The following is a 19,980-nucleotide window of genomic DNA, read 5'->3' as shown; positions in this document are numbered from 1 at the left end:
TGTGACAGGCGTCTGAAAGCAGCACATAAAAAGTGATATTGCTCCAGGTCTCAAAGGGTTAATGAGGGAAAATGGTAGGAACCTCCAGAAGAGCAACCAAGGAGGGATCCCGCTTCGGGACGGACAGACGTGCGATAGATGTTGTGTTTACAGAACAGATCATCATGATAAAAAAACACTAACCCATATGAGAAAATGATAGGGGGGGGGTGAGGGAGAGAGAAAGGGAAAGATGCACAGTAATAACAATAGTAACAGTAAAGACTGTAACAATATTAATAGAGTGAAGTAGTTTATACGTTACTTGTGGTATATGTATATTAATAGGATGGTATATGACAATAATAATCATAGTAGGAGTAGCATGACTAATAATATAAGCAGTAATAGTAAGAGGCATTAGGCAGCACCAAGGCATCATTGAACCACTGCCTGTGATTCAGGCACAGCAATAATGGGAACAATAGCATTTCATATAGTGATGAAAAATGTAAAATGTAAAATTAAAGATGTAAAGATGTAAAATTACTAAATGCACTCTATGATAGCATGTGATGTTACATGCAAATATTAGAGGTATTGACAAGAGTCCCATGCATATATTTATAGTGGCTCATAATAATGGCAGCAGAATGTCAAATCAAGCAGGATCACGGCATCTGCGAAACCAAGACCCACGACACAGGCGCAGCTTCAGACAGGACCACAGCAACAGCACACCAAGACCATGATCAAGACGGAGGTACAGCATCAGTGCAGCCACAGCACGAGCACGGTCAAAGGCAGGGTCACAGCATCAGCACAGTTGTCACCACAATCCAGGCGCAGCCAAGATCCTGTAAACTACAAAACAATGGAGCACGAATGCTCCGGAGAGGTAACCCAGTTAGTGTAATGCAGTAAAAAGACGAGCGTTTGCAGATGGAGGGAGCAAGAGAAAGAAAAAGGAGCTCAGTGTATCATAGAAAGTCCCCCTGCAGACTAAACCTATGTCAGCCTAAGTAGGGGCTGGTCCAGGCAACCTGAGCCAGCCCTAATTATAGGCTTTATCAAAGAGGAAGGTCTTAAGTCTACCTTTAAAAGTGGAGATACTGTCTGACCGAAACTGGAAGATGGTTCCATAAAATAGGAGCATGGTAGCTGAGGGCTCTGGCTCCCATCCTACACTTAGCACTTTGAAAATCACAAGTAATCCTACGTTTTCAGAGTGCAGTGCTCTTGAGGGTTGGTAAGGAACTATGAGCTGCGACAGATAGGATGGAGCCTGACCATATACAAGATATACAAGGACAATAAACACATCAATAGCAGGATTTAGGATCAACTTCAATTTCATTTCTTCTTTAACCTAGTTAAAAAAAACCCTAGTTAGATTAAGACAATAAATCTACCTTGTACCTTGTACCTTGTGTATACACTATAGAGAAAATACTAGTAATACTAAAATTAAAAAATTTAAAAAAGTAATTTATACTACATAATGCCTTCAAGTTATTGTAGACACTTATCATGGAGTAAAACATAATATATAATACAGTACAGCAGTTTGTTTGTTGTTTTTTTTTAAAAATGATAATGTCTGAATACATCAATATGATTCCAACACATTAGCAAAGATGAATCAGAGGGCAAAGATGAATAATAATTTACAGGACACAACATAAATGATAGACGACTGATTACCCATGAATGCTAATCATATAACAATAAATCCCTGTGTGGCGCTTTAACATAATAGCAAGGTGAATGAGTAAGCTAACATTGTCTTACTATTGGCACATATTAGCCTATTAGCTGTGTCATTATTCCAAGTGTACAGACATTCTTATGAGCCACAATTCATTATTTTGTAACTTTTCGAGACTGACACATTGTCCATCTCAGAAACCAGCTGTGACAGTTCAGACAGTGAGGTTAGCACCCCTCACCATGCTACAGCTGCTGCTGACTCAGCAGCTACAGGAGAAGACCTGAAAATATTCAGAGAATTAACTCAAGTACGACTCAGTTTTATACAATATACTATATGTAGTAGGAGTTCCCTGATCCATCTGAAAGCTGACAGGTCCCCGGCCTGAAAAACATTAAAGACCCTTTGTATAGAATGTAGAATAGCCCATGATATAAACTGATATATAAATACGAGAGAATAACAAATATTATTTTGTATAATGTGTGTGCGTGTGTGTGTGTGTGTGTGTGTGTGTGTGTGTGTGTGTGTGTGTGTGTTTGTACATGTCTCTTTGTGATTTCAGGAGGGGCCAGCTACAAAGTCCGCTAGCCTCACCATCCATGATGCATGCCTCCACCCCAGTACACTACAATAGAACCAGTTTGTTTTAATTCATTTTTTTAACCTTTATTCAACCAGAAAAAGCACTTAAGATTAAAACTCTTGTTTTCAAGTTACAGACAGACAGCATAGCACAAAACTACAGAATCAAAATATAAAAACAAACAATAAAAAACACCAAAAGAACACAAAATCAACTTATCCCAAGGAAGGACTAAAAGGTATGTTAATGTATACTGTTTTTAACCCATAAAAACATGACAAATTAAAAGAACACCCAAGTTACTGACAGTGGCATGTAGAAGATGACATACAAACCCCTGCAACAGAGCTTTAAATCAGCCTCAAGGCCTCAATGAGAGCAGCTTTAAGTCTTCCTGCAGAAGATTCCACATGTATGGAGCTGCAGATATGAAGGCTCTTTTGCCAAACTCAGTACGAACCCTAGTTTAGTGAACAGAATAGCCATTTTCAATTTTTCACGTAATGTAGACACATAAACATGCCGGGAGGAGGCCGGTGCACTGGCTGTTACAGACCAGTAAAAGATGTGCAGCAGCCTGACAGACACACTGAAGAATCTGAATCTGCTCAGGAGGAGCAGTGTGCTCTGTTCCTTCCTGCAAGGGGTGAGTGTTGTGCACAGGTGTTGACTTGAGTCACATGACTTGGACTTGAGTCACAAATTTGAGGACTTTAGAGCTGACTTGACAAAATCCAAATCCAAATCCAAAAAGAGTTACAACAATGGAGTTACAGGTCTTTTTGGACACCGGTGACATGTGACGACACTTAGACTTGAGCCTTTTGGCTTGAAAATACTTGATACCTCTCCTTCTAAGTCCAAAGATAAAAGGAATGCTATTCTGAAATTGTGCCACAAATCAATTCATTTGCCTTCATCTGTTGAATCATCTCATTACTGCTGTTCATTCTCCGTAAAACAAGGCTGAGTCCCCCACATCCACTTCACTCATGAGGAACTAACTTTACACTGAGCACCAGTTGTTAAACACAAATACTGATGGTCATTTAGTTAGTCTACAAAAACTACATGGTGGTAAACAAACAAAATAAAAAATATAGCTGTGAACTGTGCTGCTCTATTGCAGATGGAGACGATGGGTGATTTTGAGTCCGTTCAGACCTGCCACTCTGGCTCTGCTTCCTCTCTCTTTCTTTCTTTTCTATTACTGCTCTCTGACATTCATATTTAAGTCGTAATTGCTGATCAGTGACTCTAGGATCCTCACTGAGTGCTTATCCTTTTTACTGGGTCCATTGTACTGCACTATGCTAATCCCGTAGCATTCCTGCTCCCTTGTTTCCTAGCTTTCCTGGATCCTGGCCACAACCCTGGCTGTGCCTGGTCATTTTGATATCTGTGCTGGTGCTGTGACTTGACATTTGAATGTTCCTTAAAACTTGAACTTTCCTGTTAAATAAAATGTAGTTGGCATAAATATTAGGACAATAACAAAAAAGAAGTGATTTTACCTGCCCATAACACCTTTTTGAAAATGAAAGAAAATTAATTGACTTTTTTAAAAAAATATATATGATTACGTTTTTTTTTCTGTGATATAATTTTAAATATGTTATTAGAATAATTACAAAAATCATTTTCTGGACGTGTTTTCTTTTACCATTATTATTATTATTATCCTCAGTCGCTCTTCCTGAGGTTTCTTACCCCCCCACCCACACACACACACACACACACACACACACACACACACACACACACACACACACATTTTTTTTTAATTCTAATTTTTAATTCTCACAATTTGTGGGACATTTCTGTGTGTTATGTCCACCCCTCTGGCTCTTACATTAGATAGATAGATATCTAATGGATACACGGATGGATATATCCGTGTATTAGAGGAAGTGATGGATGTATACATGCTGGGCCGCTTTACGTCAGGTGTAGTAGATTTCCGGCAGCCCGCCATTTTATTTCTTCTGAACACAAGCAAGTCGCACGCATTCAGCTACTCAGTCGCCACACGGCCTGGACGGCTCGAGCGGACGCTATAAGTTATTATTTCTCCAGTTTGGAAAGAGTGAGTCGGTCCGGGAGGCCCGCATATATCGAACGCTCCCTCCTCTGGTTCATGGTGTGACTGTAAGACTTCGGAGGAGACAAGGTGAGAGAGCTGCTCCAGGCTCCCTGTTAGCATTGTTAGCATGATAGCTAATGCAAAGCGCTCCACTAAAGTCTCAGCGCTTCACAGTAGAGATGATAGATGCAGTGACAACTATTATCGCATTCTGTCTATAATGTTCACACTGTTTGTATATACGTGAAACAATATTGTTTGGCCACGTAAAGAAACGCAAAAAAGGGACACACGATAGTAGAGAAGTGGTCTTATTGAAGACAACAGTCGGTCCATCATGCTAACTGTCCCAGCTTCCGTTCTCGGTGTTGGCCTGCTGTTTAACGGTGCTGGTGTATTTTTGCAACGCGGCAGATATGTGTTATTGTAATGAATGTACTCGTTGTTGGTAATTTAGGGGAAAGATGACGCAGTTTTTACCTCCGAATCTGCTGGCTCTGTTTGCACCGCGGGACCCCATACCGTTCCTGCCCCAGTTGGAGAAGCTGCCTCACGAGAAACATCACAACCAGCCCTACAGCGGCATCGCACCCTTCATCAGGCACTTCGAGGTGATTATTTCATCCTCTTTATCACCCGTTTGCACTAATTTACACACACTTCCTGCCTCAGCACCACATTTCCCACATTTCTTAATCTTTCCTAATGTGATCAGGATCCTAGAGATGCCCCTCCACCAACCAGAGCAGAGACCCGGGAGGAGCGGCTGGAGAGGAAGGTGAGGTGAAATCAAGGGCCTTGACATGACTTTAACCCCATTTGTGAAGATGCTAGCTCTGGCTTGGAATGTTGCAAGTCATTGGCAGGCTGTAGGTCAAAAACAGAACACAGCACAAGTCACATTATATATAAAACAAATCACAGACTGTTGTATTCTGTGTGTTGTAACACAGTCGAGTTCATTGCAGTTTCACTGACGGTGAAAGCATAGACTGTTGGGTTGATCATGGTCGGCAAATGCTTGGATGATTTTAATTCTGTGGGAAACACTGAATGCTATAATAATAGCAGTGTTTCCTCTAGGATTTTTTTCAGCAGCGGGGGCAGGCTCTCTGGGGAGCCGTGGCGGCGTAAACAAATGACGCTTTTTAAAGGCTGAATATAAAAATAAAAAATAATAACAAAAATTCAACAATAAAATGATAAAAACAATAAATAATAATTTCTCGATGGGGCTGTAATCAGTGGCAAAGTTTGCACCCAGGCTCAGAACAATGGATTTTTCTTGGTTTTTTGTAGAACAGCTCTAAGGCTCTGTTGTACGGAAATTCCCCAAGAGGTGGCCCGTTGATGCTCAGCAGCATACATGCTGCAAGGTGATCCCCCTGCAGCCTGTTTCTCAAGTCAGTCTTCACCTACAAATAGAAACAATTATTTATTTATTTTTTTTTTTTTCAACCCATTTAGGGTCCCAGCCTGATAGCCTGTGTTTCCCTTTATGTTTTTCTCCTCTCCTCTCATCTCTCTCTCCTGCACCATCACTTTGCTCTCCTGCTCCTTCACTCAGCACTCCCCCTCCTGTACTCTGCTCTCCTTCACTTTGTTGCACTGCTCCTCCCTGTCTGTTACTTGTCTTATATGATTACATAAAACATTAACGTCAGATAATTTACACTCACGTCACATTTGATTACAAGTGTGAACATAATTTTTTACCTAACCATCATAATTTGAGTCAGTAAAAAGGCTAATGATACCTGACTAGCGCCATCCTCATCAGGTGTCTTTCTCTTCTTTGAAAAATATTTGAACAAGCTCATCTGAAAATGCAGTCAGCAGTTACATCATGGCGTGTATATCGCTTAATGCTATCAATTAGTTTACTCACGTTAGCGACACTGAGTTGAGTTGGCACCGGGCCCAATTAACTTAAGCTACGTAACCTTAGCTGGCCATCAATATTTTACGAATGTTTATTTAACTAATAAAATCTATTATAAGTTTTCTTAAGCTAATAAGTCTACCTTTTCTCCGGTAAGTTGCACGCTATTTTCAAGCCGACACTCCTCTGACTCTCCGACCTGATGCCTGGATGCCAGTAGCTAATTAACGTCGGCACCAGTTAGTTCTGTTGGGGGGTGGGAGGGGGCGGTGGTATCTACCCCAAAGAGTAGATACGGAGCAAGATAGTTGTCTGCCTCAGCACTCGCGACACCCAACGCAGTGCAGGACTGTGCTGTGATGCGGCGGTGGTGTATTTGCAATTAAAAAAAAAAAACAACCAAAAAAAAACGACATTTGAAGGAGCAGCGGGTAGGATTTAGGAGTGGCGGCCGCCACTCCTAAATGAGTGTAGAGGAAACACTGAATAGTCCGAATCTGAAACTGCATCACAACTACTTCTGCAATTTTTCCCTTGCCCCTTTAATTTCATTGCAGAAAACACCAAAAAGTAGCTTGTCCTCCATTGCAATTTTTTTGATTTTTTTTAGAAAAGCTGCAGGGAAATTGGGTATTTCAGATTGTAACAAACACAAAATCAGCCTGCAAAGTCCAGAAGGGACTCAAGGACCACAGACAGGCAACTACATAAAGTCGCACATTTTTCAGTTAATTTACTTTCTCTTCTGACCAACTAAGAAAGTTGGCAGCACCAGCGCTACTTGTACAAGTGGAAAAGTTGTTGTGGAGCCCTAACCCTTCTGTGGGTGCTCCGTCAGGGGACAATAGTTCTAACAGACCTGTGAGATGAGTGACTCCATTGGAGCGGCTGTGGCTTAGAGGTAGAGCGGGTCTCCCTCTGATCACAAGGTCAGCAGTTCTATCCCTGGCTCCTCCAGTCAACATGTTGAAGTATCCTTGGGCAAGATACTAAACCCCAAATTGCTTATGATGCTGTGTCATTGGAGCATGTGTGTATGCATATGAATGGTTACTGAGTAGCATGTGGCACCTTGTACGGTAGCCTCGGCCACTAATCTGTGGATGTAGTGAATGTATGTGTGAATGGGTGACCGTGACAGTGTAGTATGAAAGCGCTTTGAGTGGTCAAAAAGACTAGAAAAGCGCTGCACAAATGCTAACATTTACCATTTTTAGCCTTTACAACTTGACGTGAATGGGTGCATGTCTGATGTCAGGTTCTAGAGAGGTATACCTAATAGTCCCAAGTGAGCTTTTGTGAAATAATGACCTCCGTGCATACTCTCTATTTTGCTATTAGTAAAAGGGGCTGCAGTTTACCAGCAGGACATGTAGCTGCACACAGACTGGGACAGTGTTTCTCAGCCAGCACTAGCATTTACAGACCATCCTCACTGAGTGCTAGGTGAAGACTGACCATTTCCTGCTAATGCTTTGCTTTTGCAGAGGCGAGAGAAGATCGAGAGGAGGCAAGCAGTGGTGGAGACAGAACTCAAGCTTTGTAAGTTTTCACAGTGACACACTGCACATCAAAAACTCTTTTTACCGTTTATGGTTTCCTGACTTCAACTGATCTTGCTTTTATGTTCACATTTTGTCAGGGGACCCCCATAATGACCCCAATGCTCAAGGGGATGCCTTCAAGACATTGTTTGTTGCACGAGTGGTATGAAAAAAAATCACATTAATTTGTTTCAAGTGTTTTTTTTTTTATCTGAATATAAAACAAATAGTATTTTCTGATGACTAATGGTGTTCTGTCTTTGTTGCAGAACTATGATACTACAGAGTCTAAGCTTCGCCGTGAGTTTGAGGTCTATGGCCCCATCAAACGGGTAAGTTAAGCTGCGGTTTCTTATTTGTCTAGACCAGTTCACAGGCTTACAGTTAGTGTACAAACTACCCTTTAATTACTTTCTCTTTGGTTCCATCTTCTAAAGTCCTAGTGGTTAAGATCATAGTACAGGTACTGTATCCCTGCCTGCCTGCTAAGGATGGGCTGGTGTAAACATTCTCAAACTGGTTTGATGTGAAGCCAAACACCAGACTGGACCAGTTTACAGATTTTTTACCAGGTGTTCCACTTGACTTATCTGCTCCCGTGTGGAACATAATGATGGCATATTCCAACAGCCAACAAGCATCAGACTTTCGTGTTGCATCAAGAAACAGAGAGGCTCTCACGCCACACTTAATCCTTTAAATATCCCTTAATATGTCATGTAAACAAAACTCACAGCTACTAGCTGTCCGTTCGATATCAGACTGGAAATGTAACCACATAGAAGATGGGAGGGTAGCCTTTTTGCTATCTTCCTATGTTTGTAATATTACTTTTTAAACAGGAAAATACACAGACATATATGGACATTTACTGGAAATTACATTCAATATAGCTAACAGCAAGTAGCCCAGCCTGTTATTAGCAATGGTCAGTAAAATAAGACGATATTGTGCAGATAGCCTGAAGAAGGCCCTGTGTTGGCTGAAACATATTGGCTTGATCTTATTCTTTTCATCACAAACTAGCCTTTATAACAAAGCTTTTTATCAGAAGAAGAAAGCCCCCATTTTTTTCAAATATTGTACAGATAACTCCTCATTTCAACTTAATGAATCAGCCATTCCTCGCCCCTTGCGATGCTCTCAAAAGTTCCTAGTTCTGCGTCTGTCATACACAAAAGTCAGCAAATTACACTCCAAACAATGAAGCAAATGGTCATGGATTGCCACACTGTAAACATTTTTTTTAAAAAAAGAGAGAAATATGCTTAGTCATTGGAAAAGTGAAATGCATGTACAGTGTAGAATAACTGACCAGTAGTTAATGGCACATTTAAGAAGCTTATATTTATTTTTTTGTTGAATGTATCAGATGGTTTGATTCCACAGCGTTTTTTTGGCTGTGGATTGCATGACACTGATTTATGTATACACACAGCTGATGTGGCCTGTTAATGTATTATGGTATGGCAGGTCTGTGTGTTTATGTGTTGAATGCCTCAATGTCTCCTTGCATGCTTGTTCCAGATTTACATAGTCTACAACAAGAGGACAGGGAAGCCTCGGGGCTATGCCTTCATTGAGTATGAACATGAACGGGACATGCACTGTGAGTACTAATACAGAACACTAAGCCTTAAATTATTCTATAAATGATCACATATTCATGAAGATTGATCTCTGTGACATGCAGGGTGGATCTTCAGTTGAAACCCTCTCCTTTATTCTGATTGGATATTTTTGTAGCGATACTGGGGCAGGAACATTCTCTAACACTTTAGGGGAGCAATTATTACCTAATGTGAAAAGTGATGTAATTCCATCAAAAGAATTAGAGTATTCCTAAAATATGTCTGTTCTACAGCATGTTGAAATCTGAATGTGGTGTTTGTGTGATGTGTGTCTGTGTTTGCTGCGTGTCATCAGTTGACATAGAGGAATAGTCCGGTTGAGGAGGGGAACCATTTCATTCAGTGGGGCGTCTGGGGACAAAGTGTGAGGGACAAGAAGTAGAAGTGTGTGTTTGACCTGTGATCCTGAACATTCTGCCTGTCAAAGGGCACGTTGTCTTTGAACTGTTAGGCATGTAGCTCTGTGGAAGAGCAGCTCTCCTGGTCGGACTGTAATGGTAAGCACAAGGTCACCACGCATTCAATGGGTTTTTTGTTTTTTTGCTAGAAATGTGTCGAGGACCATGGAACCCCATCTTTTGTATGACTTAGTTATTGAGCTTGTTTGTGTTTATTGGTGGTCTTCAACCCTGGTCATGCTGAGATTAGTTCAATTCACCACACTAGTGAGAGATTTTAAGCTGGTGGTGATGCCACAGTGAATAATGGAGTACTGTCTCATTTGACAAGGGAATGGTGCCATCTAACACAGTGACACCATTCTGGGATATTAGTGTGATCGGCTCTTCAAGACCAGAGTTGCTGAATCACAGCCAATATGTAGTGACAGTAGGGGGTGAACTGAGGGGGGATGTGGGGCTAAACAGTATATTAACTGTGTGTTGTTCTCATTGCCACTGCAGCCGCCAATCTGTGATGGCTATTGGCCAGAGCTGGCTGGCAGATGATGATGGTTATGATACATCTACACCCTACTACCACAGCTCAGTGTATGGTTGGTATAATGGGTTTGTATGATGGGTAAGATTTCTTTCCACCCTCCATCTCCTACATAGGGAAGAGGAGCTACGTTCAATGGGTAAAGCATGTTCATTTGCAAGCCCTGAAGAGCTTTCAGTGCAATTAATATTTCTTGGATCTTAGGCTTTGACCATTGAACGCACCCCTGACTACTAGCCTATTGAATATTTCCCGATGATTCTGCCCTTTATGTCAAAGCCACCTCAGGTTTCTAAGGGCTCATGTATGGCAATATCAGTCACTTAGCTGTATGGAGGGGCACAAGGTCATTGAGCAAGCGAGAGAAATCCAGTTGCGTTGTCCCTCAGCCGTCAGTCTTGACACCTTTTGTGGCAGCTTTTAAGAGTCCTTGTGATGCCATTTTCAGTCTGTCTGGTTGCATTTTAGTCATGTGTAAATATAGATCAGCAGGAAAAAAAAAAAAAAATATATATATATATATATATCATATTGCATAATTATTTTCAATACGACTTATAACGAAAAATGATGACAAGTTTCATTTGTCTGTAAATTAAGAAACAAATGGGCTGGTTTATTGGGCTACATTCACACCGGATCTGGCATTGCGACAATTAGCCACAGCGGTTGTACAGCAGCGTGGGGGTGTCACCCAAATGTCCTTTTAGTAGTGGAGTGGAGGGTGAAGAGGAAGCCAGTCTCCCCATCTCAGCAACTGATTCTGAATATGTCTGCTTAAAAAATCTTTAGAGTTCCTGTTGGTTTTCATTCCTGTCTGCATTGTTCCCGTGGATGGAGGGCATCTTTCTGGTCTGTTTGCTTGTTAAGTGATTGGCCACTGCAGCGTGACATCAGGTTACGTTTCTCATTGAACTGAATCTGTTTCAAATTGTCACTCCAAGCCACTTTTAATGCCCCCGGTGGCCCCACTGCCACAGCCTAGATGCACTATGCACATTCAGAGAATAAAGGGGATGGACACTTACTCTCCAATGCTGGATTTGGTGTAAATATAGCCCTAGTATTCTCTAACTGTATGCAGCCTGTAGTCTGTGTAGATAGGCAGCCTGTTGCTGTGCACGGTATTTTACGGAAGTTATTAATAACTTTCAGAAATGTGCAAAAGTCCACCTTCCACCTTCTCTTGCCCTTTCTTTCTCTGTGTCTCTCACATAGCAAAAAGCTTTATCATCAGTGCTGCTGCGCTCATGCTTTCTATTATTTTGCTGTTAATCAGGAAATTCTGTTGAAAGAAATATTCAAATCTCTGTGGTCATAATGCCTAGAAAAAAGTATTTCCTTCTGCAAAAATGTAGCCCTAACACAATGTACTAACAGCAAGCAAGTGCCTTTCCGCCCACAATGAATCCTTTAAATGTGCACTTTTTCAAACATTATATGAAGAAACCACGTTACCTGTCAGCTGTGCATTCAGGAACAATCCAAGCAGGATATTAGCTGAGCACTCGAGATCATACTTAAGATTCATCTACCTAAAAGATATGTAAGCACTTGCTATCGTCCTATGTTTGTAAAATACACATTTTATATTGCGGTATTGACTAGAAAAGGCAAAAAGTAAGTTGCTACTTGCAATGGTCATTACCAAAAATCTCAGGTCATTACCAGATTTCAGCTCTGGGTTGAGGGTCGGTTTAGGTCATTGATTAATGCATATGTTTATTGGTTGGACGGGGTGGGTTGGTTCTTATAATGGGAAATGTTATTCTGAGTAAAACTTTGTTAAGCTGGCACCTTGTAGAGCCTAATTCTCGTTTCACAGTTCACAATCACATTTAATGAAAAATGTTAAAATCTCAGGTGAGAGGTCCAAACTTAACAGGTCTGAGCTGGCTTTAATAAAAATGGCAGATGAGGGGAATTTTCTTTAATGCTGCTAAATGGGTTATTCATACATTATATATTCACTACATAATTAAAGGTAGATGTTAGTTATTGTAGCCTTACAGAATAATTAATATTAATAACAATAGTAAGGTCATGATTTTTAAAGAACGTTCCTACAGTTTCAGTGTATGACATGCAAGTTCATAAGTTTAGAAAGTGGACAACTGATATTTCAAGCTTCTTTAGATCAAAGATGTCAGCGTGTCAGTGAATTGAATTGAACATGAATTTATCAAATTATTAGTTTAAAAAAAATTATTAGTTGGTTGGAGTTGTGATTAGACAACTTATATAAGGAAGGAGGTCCCCTTTTTGTTTTTGTTTCTTCCTTCATTTTTCCCCAGTTTGTCAGTTTTGGTTGGACTGGTGGGGGTTTGGTAAGGCCCTATCATTTGGACGGGATGTTGTCATCCTAAGTGAACACAGGGAATGGAGGGGTTGTGGTAAGGCCCCTGATAGAGTTGTTGTGAAGGTACGTGTATTCTGGTGCTGGGGGACTTTGGTAAGGCCCAAAGACTGGTGCAGACGCTGACATAAGGCCCATGAGTGAGGGAGTTTGGTAAGGCCCCCAGAATGTGTATTTGAGGATTTGGTAAGGCCCTCAGAGTGTATGCTGAAACTGATGGGTTTTGGTAAGGCCCTCCTCTTGGATGTAAGAGTTTTGCCCTCAGGGATCATCACTACATCAGACCAGTGTAGCAGCCAGGATGAGCCACCTGGATGTCGCCAAGTCCACTCCCATTATACAAGAAGGATCAAAAGACTGTTGTGTGGTGGGATGAGGTGTGGGAAAAAGTCTGAATGTACATGAAGGTGGAAATATGCCACGTGCTGGACACCCCTGGTTGATGAAAGCTCCTTACTTTTGGCTGTTTCCAAAAGTACACAGCTTGTGATGGTTTCAGCAGGTTGAAGCAGCTCCAACAGAATATTCTACTGCCATACCATTATTTCTTTGAAAATCCTGTACTGTTATAATGCAAGATAAATTGGATCTACCTGACAAGTATAATACTGTTGTGGACACAGTCACAATTTTAAAACATTAACGGTCAAAATCCAGTGTCTGCACTTTGTACACATTTTAAAGATTTCAGTTATTCAGAACCTAGAATGGAAACATTAAAGAGCATGCTTCACTGCCATGACAGAACTTTGTGATTTTCATAGATGTTACATTTCAGCTGTCAGAAAATCAATTCTCACAGGTTAATTTTCTACATGCAGTGCTGATAACAGCAGGCCTTTTCATTGTAGATAACTACAATGTCAGCTGTCCTAGCATATTGGGTTATATATAGCTAATAAAAATTATACATGTTCAATAACTAGGTGATTTAATATGGTGATCAGTGGTTGGGGTATTTTAGTTATTCACAGTCAAACCTGTGTGAGAGACTCAGCATTTATTAAAGTATGACAGTCCCTCCATGATTTCGTAAGCCGTTTTTTGCGATTTTTGTAGCCTGAAATACTGATTTCGATGGTGATGCATGTTGCAAAGTTTTATGTGTTTTTATGCTCCCATACAGTAGCCGTGGTCTCAGGCAGTACATTTTCAGGTTGTGGTCCGTCCTTTTCTCTTGAACCTGATATGCCAAGAAGGCCTTGAGGGAAATTTGGCACAGAATGTCCACTTGGACTCAAGCATCAACAACAGCTGATCAACAGCAATCAGCTGTTTTTGATCTATTGAAGCAGTGCTGAAGGACTGTCTTTGTGTTCAACTCTCTTCCTGCTCTTTTGGCCCTTCAGATAATCTAAATCTCACACAGAGACGGAAACTACTGTGTTAAACCTGTCACTGTGTGTGTGACTCTGCTCACACTCCTGCAGCAGTAGTCTCATGATAAACAGAGTGGCAAAGTGAGGCAAGACGGGGATTAAAACTGCTGCACGCAACTCGTCAAATCAAATGGGATTTACCAGTTTTAAATCGTCAGAAGTTGCAGCGATTGGGGAAAAAAATTGCAAAGTTGCGCAAACTTCACATGGATTGTCTGAATTCATGTAATCACTGCAATGGCAACATCCTGGAGGGACTGATATGATGGATAACTGGCCTGTTCAGTTCAGTAACTTTATATAGGCGGAAGTTAAATCCTCATGATTATTCGTAAGACAATCTGGGCGACTTGAAATTGCTCCAGTATACTGCTATTTAATGTAGACCAAAAATGAAAGCTGGGTATTTAAGTGATGCAGTTAAAAGTGTAACATACTGTATCAATCGCTCATCGGGTGGAAGGAAGTCTGCTCCCATAATCCTTCGGCTTTTACCCAGAGAGCAGCCATCTCGGCCTCACCTGCTCCTGGTCAGTATAATAATGCACTGTTTGTTTCCTTGGCCACATTGATGCAGCTGTACCCCTAGCTCACCTCTGTCTTCCCTCTCCCCATTCGTCTTCTCCAGCCGCCTACAAGCATGCAGATGGGAAGAAGATTGACGGTAGAAGGGTGCTGGTGGACGTGGAACGAGGACGCACTGTTAAAGGATGGCATCCTCGCAGGCTAGGTAAGCTTCAAAGCTCCGTGCTAAGCAAGCTTTCATTTCAGCACAAAGACTGACAGACCCTCAACCAAAACAATAAACTGAACTCAGCCAAAACAAGAGAACAGGTGAAACAACCAGAGCTGTGTACTCACACAGTTATGAACAGAGCTTGAACCATGTGTCTGTGCTTCCTGCTTTGTCGTATCTGATGAGATTCATGGTTCCCCGAGGTTGACTTTTTTGGCGTGGTGGATTGGCCATCAGGGTATTAGCTGGGTAAAAAAATCAATTCATCAATGCATTGCAATATGTTTTTTGCCAATTCAATATCGATTCATAAAATCCTGAAATTGATTATTTCCATTGTAATGACGCCATGCTCCTGTGGGGGCAGTGTGAGTGCCGCCAGATTGACGTTGTTCAGAGGCCCCACTTGACCCCCAAACAGCTTCTGTTGTTTATTCATTAAAAAGGCAACAGTGGCTTGAGATAACCAGGTGTAAAAAAAATCAGCGCCGACAACATTAAAAACTGGCGTTTGGATACACGAAGTCGATAGTAGTTAAGTGGTGTGTGAGCCTCGTGAGTCAGTGTTAAAACACTGCAACAATACAACGAACTTATGTGACCATTTGAGCCGACACCACGCAGATGTTTTGCAACCTGTTGCTAACGCTAAAGCTGTGGATCACACACAGATGCAGGTTGATAAAATCCTGCATAAATGTTTACTTGGTAAGTTTGGCTCAGGCAAAATTGTGCACTTTTCTGTACTTTAAATTTATTTTAGTTTTAATTTTGTTTGATAAATAATAATGTAGTGGTAAAATAAGTTTTGGTGTCAGTTTGTTCTAAATCAGTACAGATATTGCACGCTTTATTTAACACATATCAGAAGGTATTCAAATGAATTATCCGGGTATTTCTGACAACACATATAACTAAATCGATATTGATGCAACTGAATCGATGTTGAATCAAATCGAAGTCCAATCTAATTGTGACCCACATAATTGAAATTTAATGGAATTGTGAGGGTCTCGACGATACCCAGCCCTAGTATTATATATTCTCATCGCTGCACCTGTGTTGTGGGTCCTGGTTGCGCCGATGCCATGATTGTGTTTGATGCGACCTTCTACTGCCATTATTGTGAGTCACGCCTCCACTATCAATATACGCATGGGACTCTTATCAACACCCACAAAATTTGCACGACATCACATGCTATCAAAGAGTGCGTTTAGTAATTTTACACTTAGGATTATTGGAATATGACATGCGTTTGTTTCCATTATTGCTGTGCATCTCTCCCCCTCTCTCCCTCTCTCTCCTTCTCTCCTCCCCTCTCTCTTACTCTTTCCTTTTTGTCATTATTGTAATTCAAATGTTATTTATGACATCTATTGCACATCTGTCTGTCCTGAAAGCGGGATCCTTCATCATCCTCTCCCACTCTTTCTGATATTTCTTCCATTTTTTCCCCCCCGTCACAGGGGTTCTTTTTCGGGAGAGGGGAGAGGGGTGTCGTACACTGTAAAGCCCCCTGAGGCAAACCGTGTTTTGTGATAATGAGCTCTATAAATAAAATTGACTTTACTTATTATTATAGATTAAATTCACTCCAATAATACATGGCTTAACAAGAAAAATGTTTACACATTTTTATTTACTTGACCTGATGTTACCCATATGGGTCTTATAGAGCCAGGAGGAGTATTTGCTCTCTGGCAGCCATGGTGAATCAAAGCCTGTCCCTGTGCCTGTCAAGAGCTGCTAATGAAAAGAAAAAAAACAGCTTTAACTTGATTTTGAGACATTTGGGGTGGTCGATGTCTGTTCATCGTTGGGTTTTTGGGGAACTTGCTTTTATTTCATGTAATGTAGCAAGTTGTTAGTCAAGTAAAGTTCACTTTGTCTGTCTCTCCTCTCCTGTACTCAGCTACTTGGAGTGTGTGTGTGGATGGGTGAAGCCTTGCCCTAAGTGAATGATGAAGAGGAGTGCTCAAATTAAAGCAAAACAAAACAAGTGCACAGAAATGACTTTTAGGGACAGTGCCGCACAGAGGTTCCCAAGAATGCACATCATTGATTTGCGAATGAATTTGGTGTTATATTATAAGAAGTACAAGTAGAAGTCTGGCGGGGGTAACTTCCATACTGAAGTATTCCCATTAAACTATTTGTCTTTGAAACTGTATTTGAGAACTCACAAAAAAATACAATGTGAGAATGCAAATTAGCCAACAAGAGAAAGCAAGTGCAATTTTAAATTGATTTATTGAACAACCAGGCTTGAAATAAGCCAACTAAAGCATCAGTTTGAAGTAAACAAAAGGAGAGTTGGCAAATTTATTTTGCTGCCGTTAACTTTTCATTGTTAAGCTGCAGCACCGAGGGGCTGTTTCTGAGCCGCTCTCCTCGCAGTCAGTTCATCGTCTGCCTGTTAAGCTCGAGCCAACTCAGCAGCAGCAGCTGACATCAGACACCGGGCTAATTAACTGTCTTTACACAACAACTTTACACTCACAACTACTCTGTTGCTGAACATGTTACAACCAAGTGTTTGTGCATGTGGACATACGCTGTTCTACTGTTCTCCAAACAAAGAGAGCATCAGCGGGGCAAAGAGGCCCTGAGTGAAGCAATACAATGCACGCAGTTCTACAATAAATAAGATTTATCATATTTATGATCTTATTAAGATTTTCTGTGCCAGTGCTCTTTCTGAACGCAGCCTGACATCAGCATCAGCTGTGATAGTTCAAACTAAACACATGCTTGACTTTATCTCATGTTTTGTTTTTCATGACCAGGTGGTGGATTGGGTGGCACAAGGAGAGGTGGAGCTGATGTCAACATCAAGCACTCTGGCCGAGATGATGCATCACGTTATGATGATCGCCCCCTGGGGGGGTGAGTCCTTTCAGGGCTGATCTGTAGTTTGGTATGTAACTAAGCACTGCTGGGTGTAACCTCCTTTACCTTGTTCTGATTGCTCACAGTGATCGGGACCGTGGAGAGCGGAGGGAGCGCAGCCGGGACCGCGACCGGGACAAGGACAGAGACCGCCGTAGGTCCAGATCTCGCGAACGGCGTCGACGCACCCGTTCCCGGGAGCGAGACAGGGAGAGAGAGAGAGCAGTTGGAGGAGGGGAGGACGGTACCGGCAGTAGCCGGCGTCGAGATCGAGAGAGGGACCGTGGGGGAGCAGCAGGAGGAGACAGCAGGAGTAGGGAGAGGAGTCGAGAACGGAAGAGGAGGAGCAGGAGCCGGGATCGCAAGAGAGACAGGGAGAGAGGAAAGGGGCTGGATGGGGAGGAGGTCGGCCAGGGAGAGGGAGCTCCTGAGGGTGGGGAGCGGATGCTGGAGGAACATGAAGGAGAGGTGGGTGAGGGCATGGAGGAGCGTAGAGACAGGGACAGAGAAAGGGACAGGGACCGCAGGCGAAGTCACAGGGACAGAGACAGACGCAGGGGAGACCGGGACAGAGACAGGGAGCACAAGAGGGAGCGGGGGGACAGAGACAGGGGGGACCGCAGAGAAGAGCGCCACAGCTCCTTGCGAGACGACATGGGCTCCCAAGATGACATGGGTAATGAGGATGAGGGTGGAGCGCCGCCAAACATGGAGGAGTACAGTCAGGACGGGATGATGATGGACCAGCAGTCAGTGCCATCGGCCGACGGCTATGTCTCCGGTGAGAACGGCTACAAGATGGAGGCACCAGGAGATGAGTACTGAGACAGCCCCCCTCCCAGCAGACTCCCACTCAAATAAGTTGTTTCATACTACCTTTAAATTTGGCCCTTCACCTAATGCCGTGGCACAGGAAGCCTGACTGATGTCGGGGCTCCAGACATCCACTTCGCTTCCCTCCTGTCTGGCAACAATCTGTTGAAATATTCCGCTCCATACTGTTGCACGCACAGTTGATGCATTTAACTGATTTGATCTCACTAAAGTTGCATCTTTCCTGCATTGCCCAACTAATCCGTTCCACTAAATTTTATCTGATTTTTTTTTTTTTTTAGTGAGACGAGCTAGGTATGTTTTTTTTTCCTTTTACTTGGCTTGGAATGAACTGTAAAAGCACAAGCTTCATTCTTTTTCAGATGAGTAGATTGTGTTGTATTTTACTTCCAGATGCATAAAGAAGTGAGATTGTATGCTCATTTGGAACCAAGTGACAAATTTCTCCTTTATGTATGTAAGTCGAAGAAAACGTAGTATTGTGTGACTATTGAGGGCTGTTCAGTTCTATTCATTCTGGAATATTTTTTTAATTGTCTGCAGTTGGTATGTTAGATTGGCAAGTTCATTTGAATAAAGATGTGACTTAAAGCTAGAGCTCCTCCATATTTGGATGCCCTTCACTGGATATTATGTGATGTCACTACAGCCATTCCATTCTTCACCATGCATTATCAGAGGATAGAGTGGGACATGGGTACTCTGTCATTAGGTTGACTTTTTTTTTTTTTTTACATTTATTTATGTCAGTTAAAGGGGACACCACCTCAGTGAAGAATTCCAGTATGTTATTTCCATGGTCTAGAGAAGGACAACCAATATTTATGAACATGAGCTACTCTGTCAAACTTAAACTTGTGATGTCAACAAGTATAAAGTCTGGAGCTGCTCCAGAGACAACAGAGGCTGATTTTGTTGACTCATAAAGTGATGGTTTTATTTTTTAATACATAAATGAGTTTTATTTTATTGTAGTGATCTTAGTCAAACATAAATTTTTCCATATAGTCAGAACATCCCCCTGGATGCCCTGAGTAAAATTAGGTACATGGCTGGCCAATTGTATATAAGCAGCCCCAGACATTACACCTATGACAGGGATACTCAGCTTGCTTTGCTTTGGGGCCAGTTTGGCATAATGACAGAAGGCCAGGTGCCGGTCGCAACAGCCCCACGCATGTTTCTGAGATTTTTGCATGTTTGTAGGATTTTAGCACATTTCTAGTATTTTTTGCTTGTTTTTAGGATTTTAGCATGTTTATAGGATTTTCTGATGTTACTCAGATTTTAGGACAGGAGCTTAGCCGGGTCCTGTGTCAGGAGATGTAGGGGATCCTCCACCAGCTCTATTTTTATGCTTTTTTATGTTCTCTGACACCTTAAAAGTGGAAAGAAAATCCAGTGTGGATCAATATATAATCACTGTGA

The 19,980-nt window shown here is 41.8% G+C and overlaps 1 protein-coding gene across 1 annotated transcript; it reads left to right on the top strand.

The window, feature by feature from the left end:
* The first annotated feature begins 4,239 nt into the window (after positions 1-4,239).
* On the top strand, positions 4,240-19,147 carry snrnp70 (small nuclear ribonucleoprotein 70 (U1)). The gene is made up of 10 exons (XM_042504244.2): positions 4,240-4,446; positions 4,817-4,970; positions 5,075-5,137; positions 7,729-7,783; positions 7,884-7,948; positions 8,055-8,117; positions 9,313-9,394; positions 14,719-14,820; positions 17,616-17,715; positions 17,805-19,147. Exons 2-10 carry the CDS (start codon positions 4,824-4,826, stop codon positions 18,541-18,543), a joined length of 1,416 nt encoding a protein of 471 aa, XP_042360178.1. The 5' UTR covers positions 4,240-4,446; positions 4,817-4,823; the 3' UTR covers positions 18,544-19,147.
* Positions 19,148-19,980: the final 833 nt, after the last annotated feature.

Source organism: Plectropomus leopardus, chromosome 18 (genome assembly GCF_026936395.1).
Source record: "Plectropomus leopardus strain MGB_pleo_1.0 chromosome 18, ASM2693639v1, whole genome shotgun sequence".
In the NCBI taxonomy this organism is placed as follows: domain Eukaryota; kingdom Metazoa; phylum Chordata; class Actinopteri; order Perciformes; family Serranidae; genus Plectropomus; species Plectropomus leopardus.
The sequence above is the reverse complement of the archived record's forward strand: the minus strand, read 5'-3'. Positions and strand labels throughout refer to the sequence as shown.

Coding starts and splice junctions, on each gene's coding strand:
- snrnp70 (XM_042504244.2), top strand. CDS start 4,824: ATGACGCAGTTTTTACCTCCGAATCTGCTGGCTCTGTTTGCACCGCGG. Junction 4,971..5,074: donor CCTTCATCAGGCACTTCGAG/GTGATTATTTCA, acceptor TAATGTGATCAG/GATCCTAGAGATGCCCCTCC. Junction 9,395..14,718: donor ACATGAACGGGACATGCACT/GTGAGTACTAAT, acceptor CGTCTTCTCCAG/CCGCCTACAAGCATGCAGAT.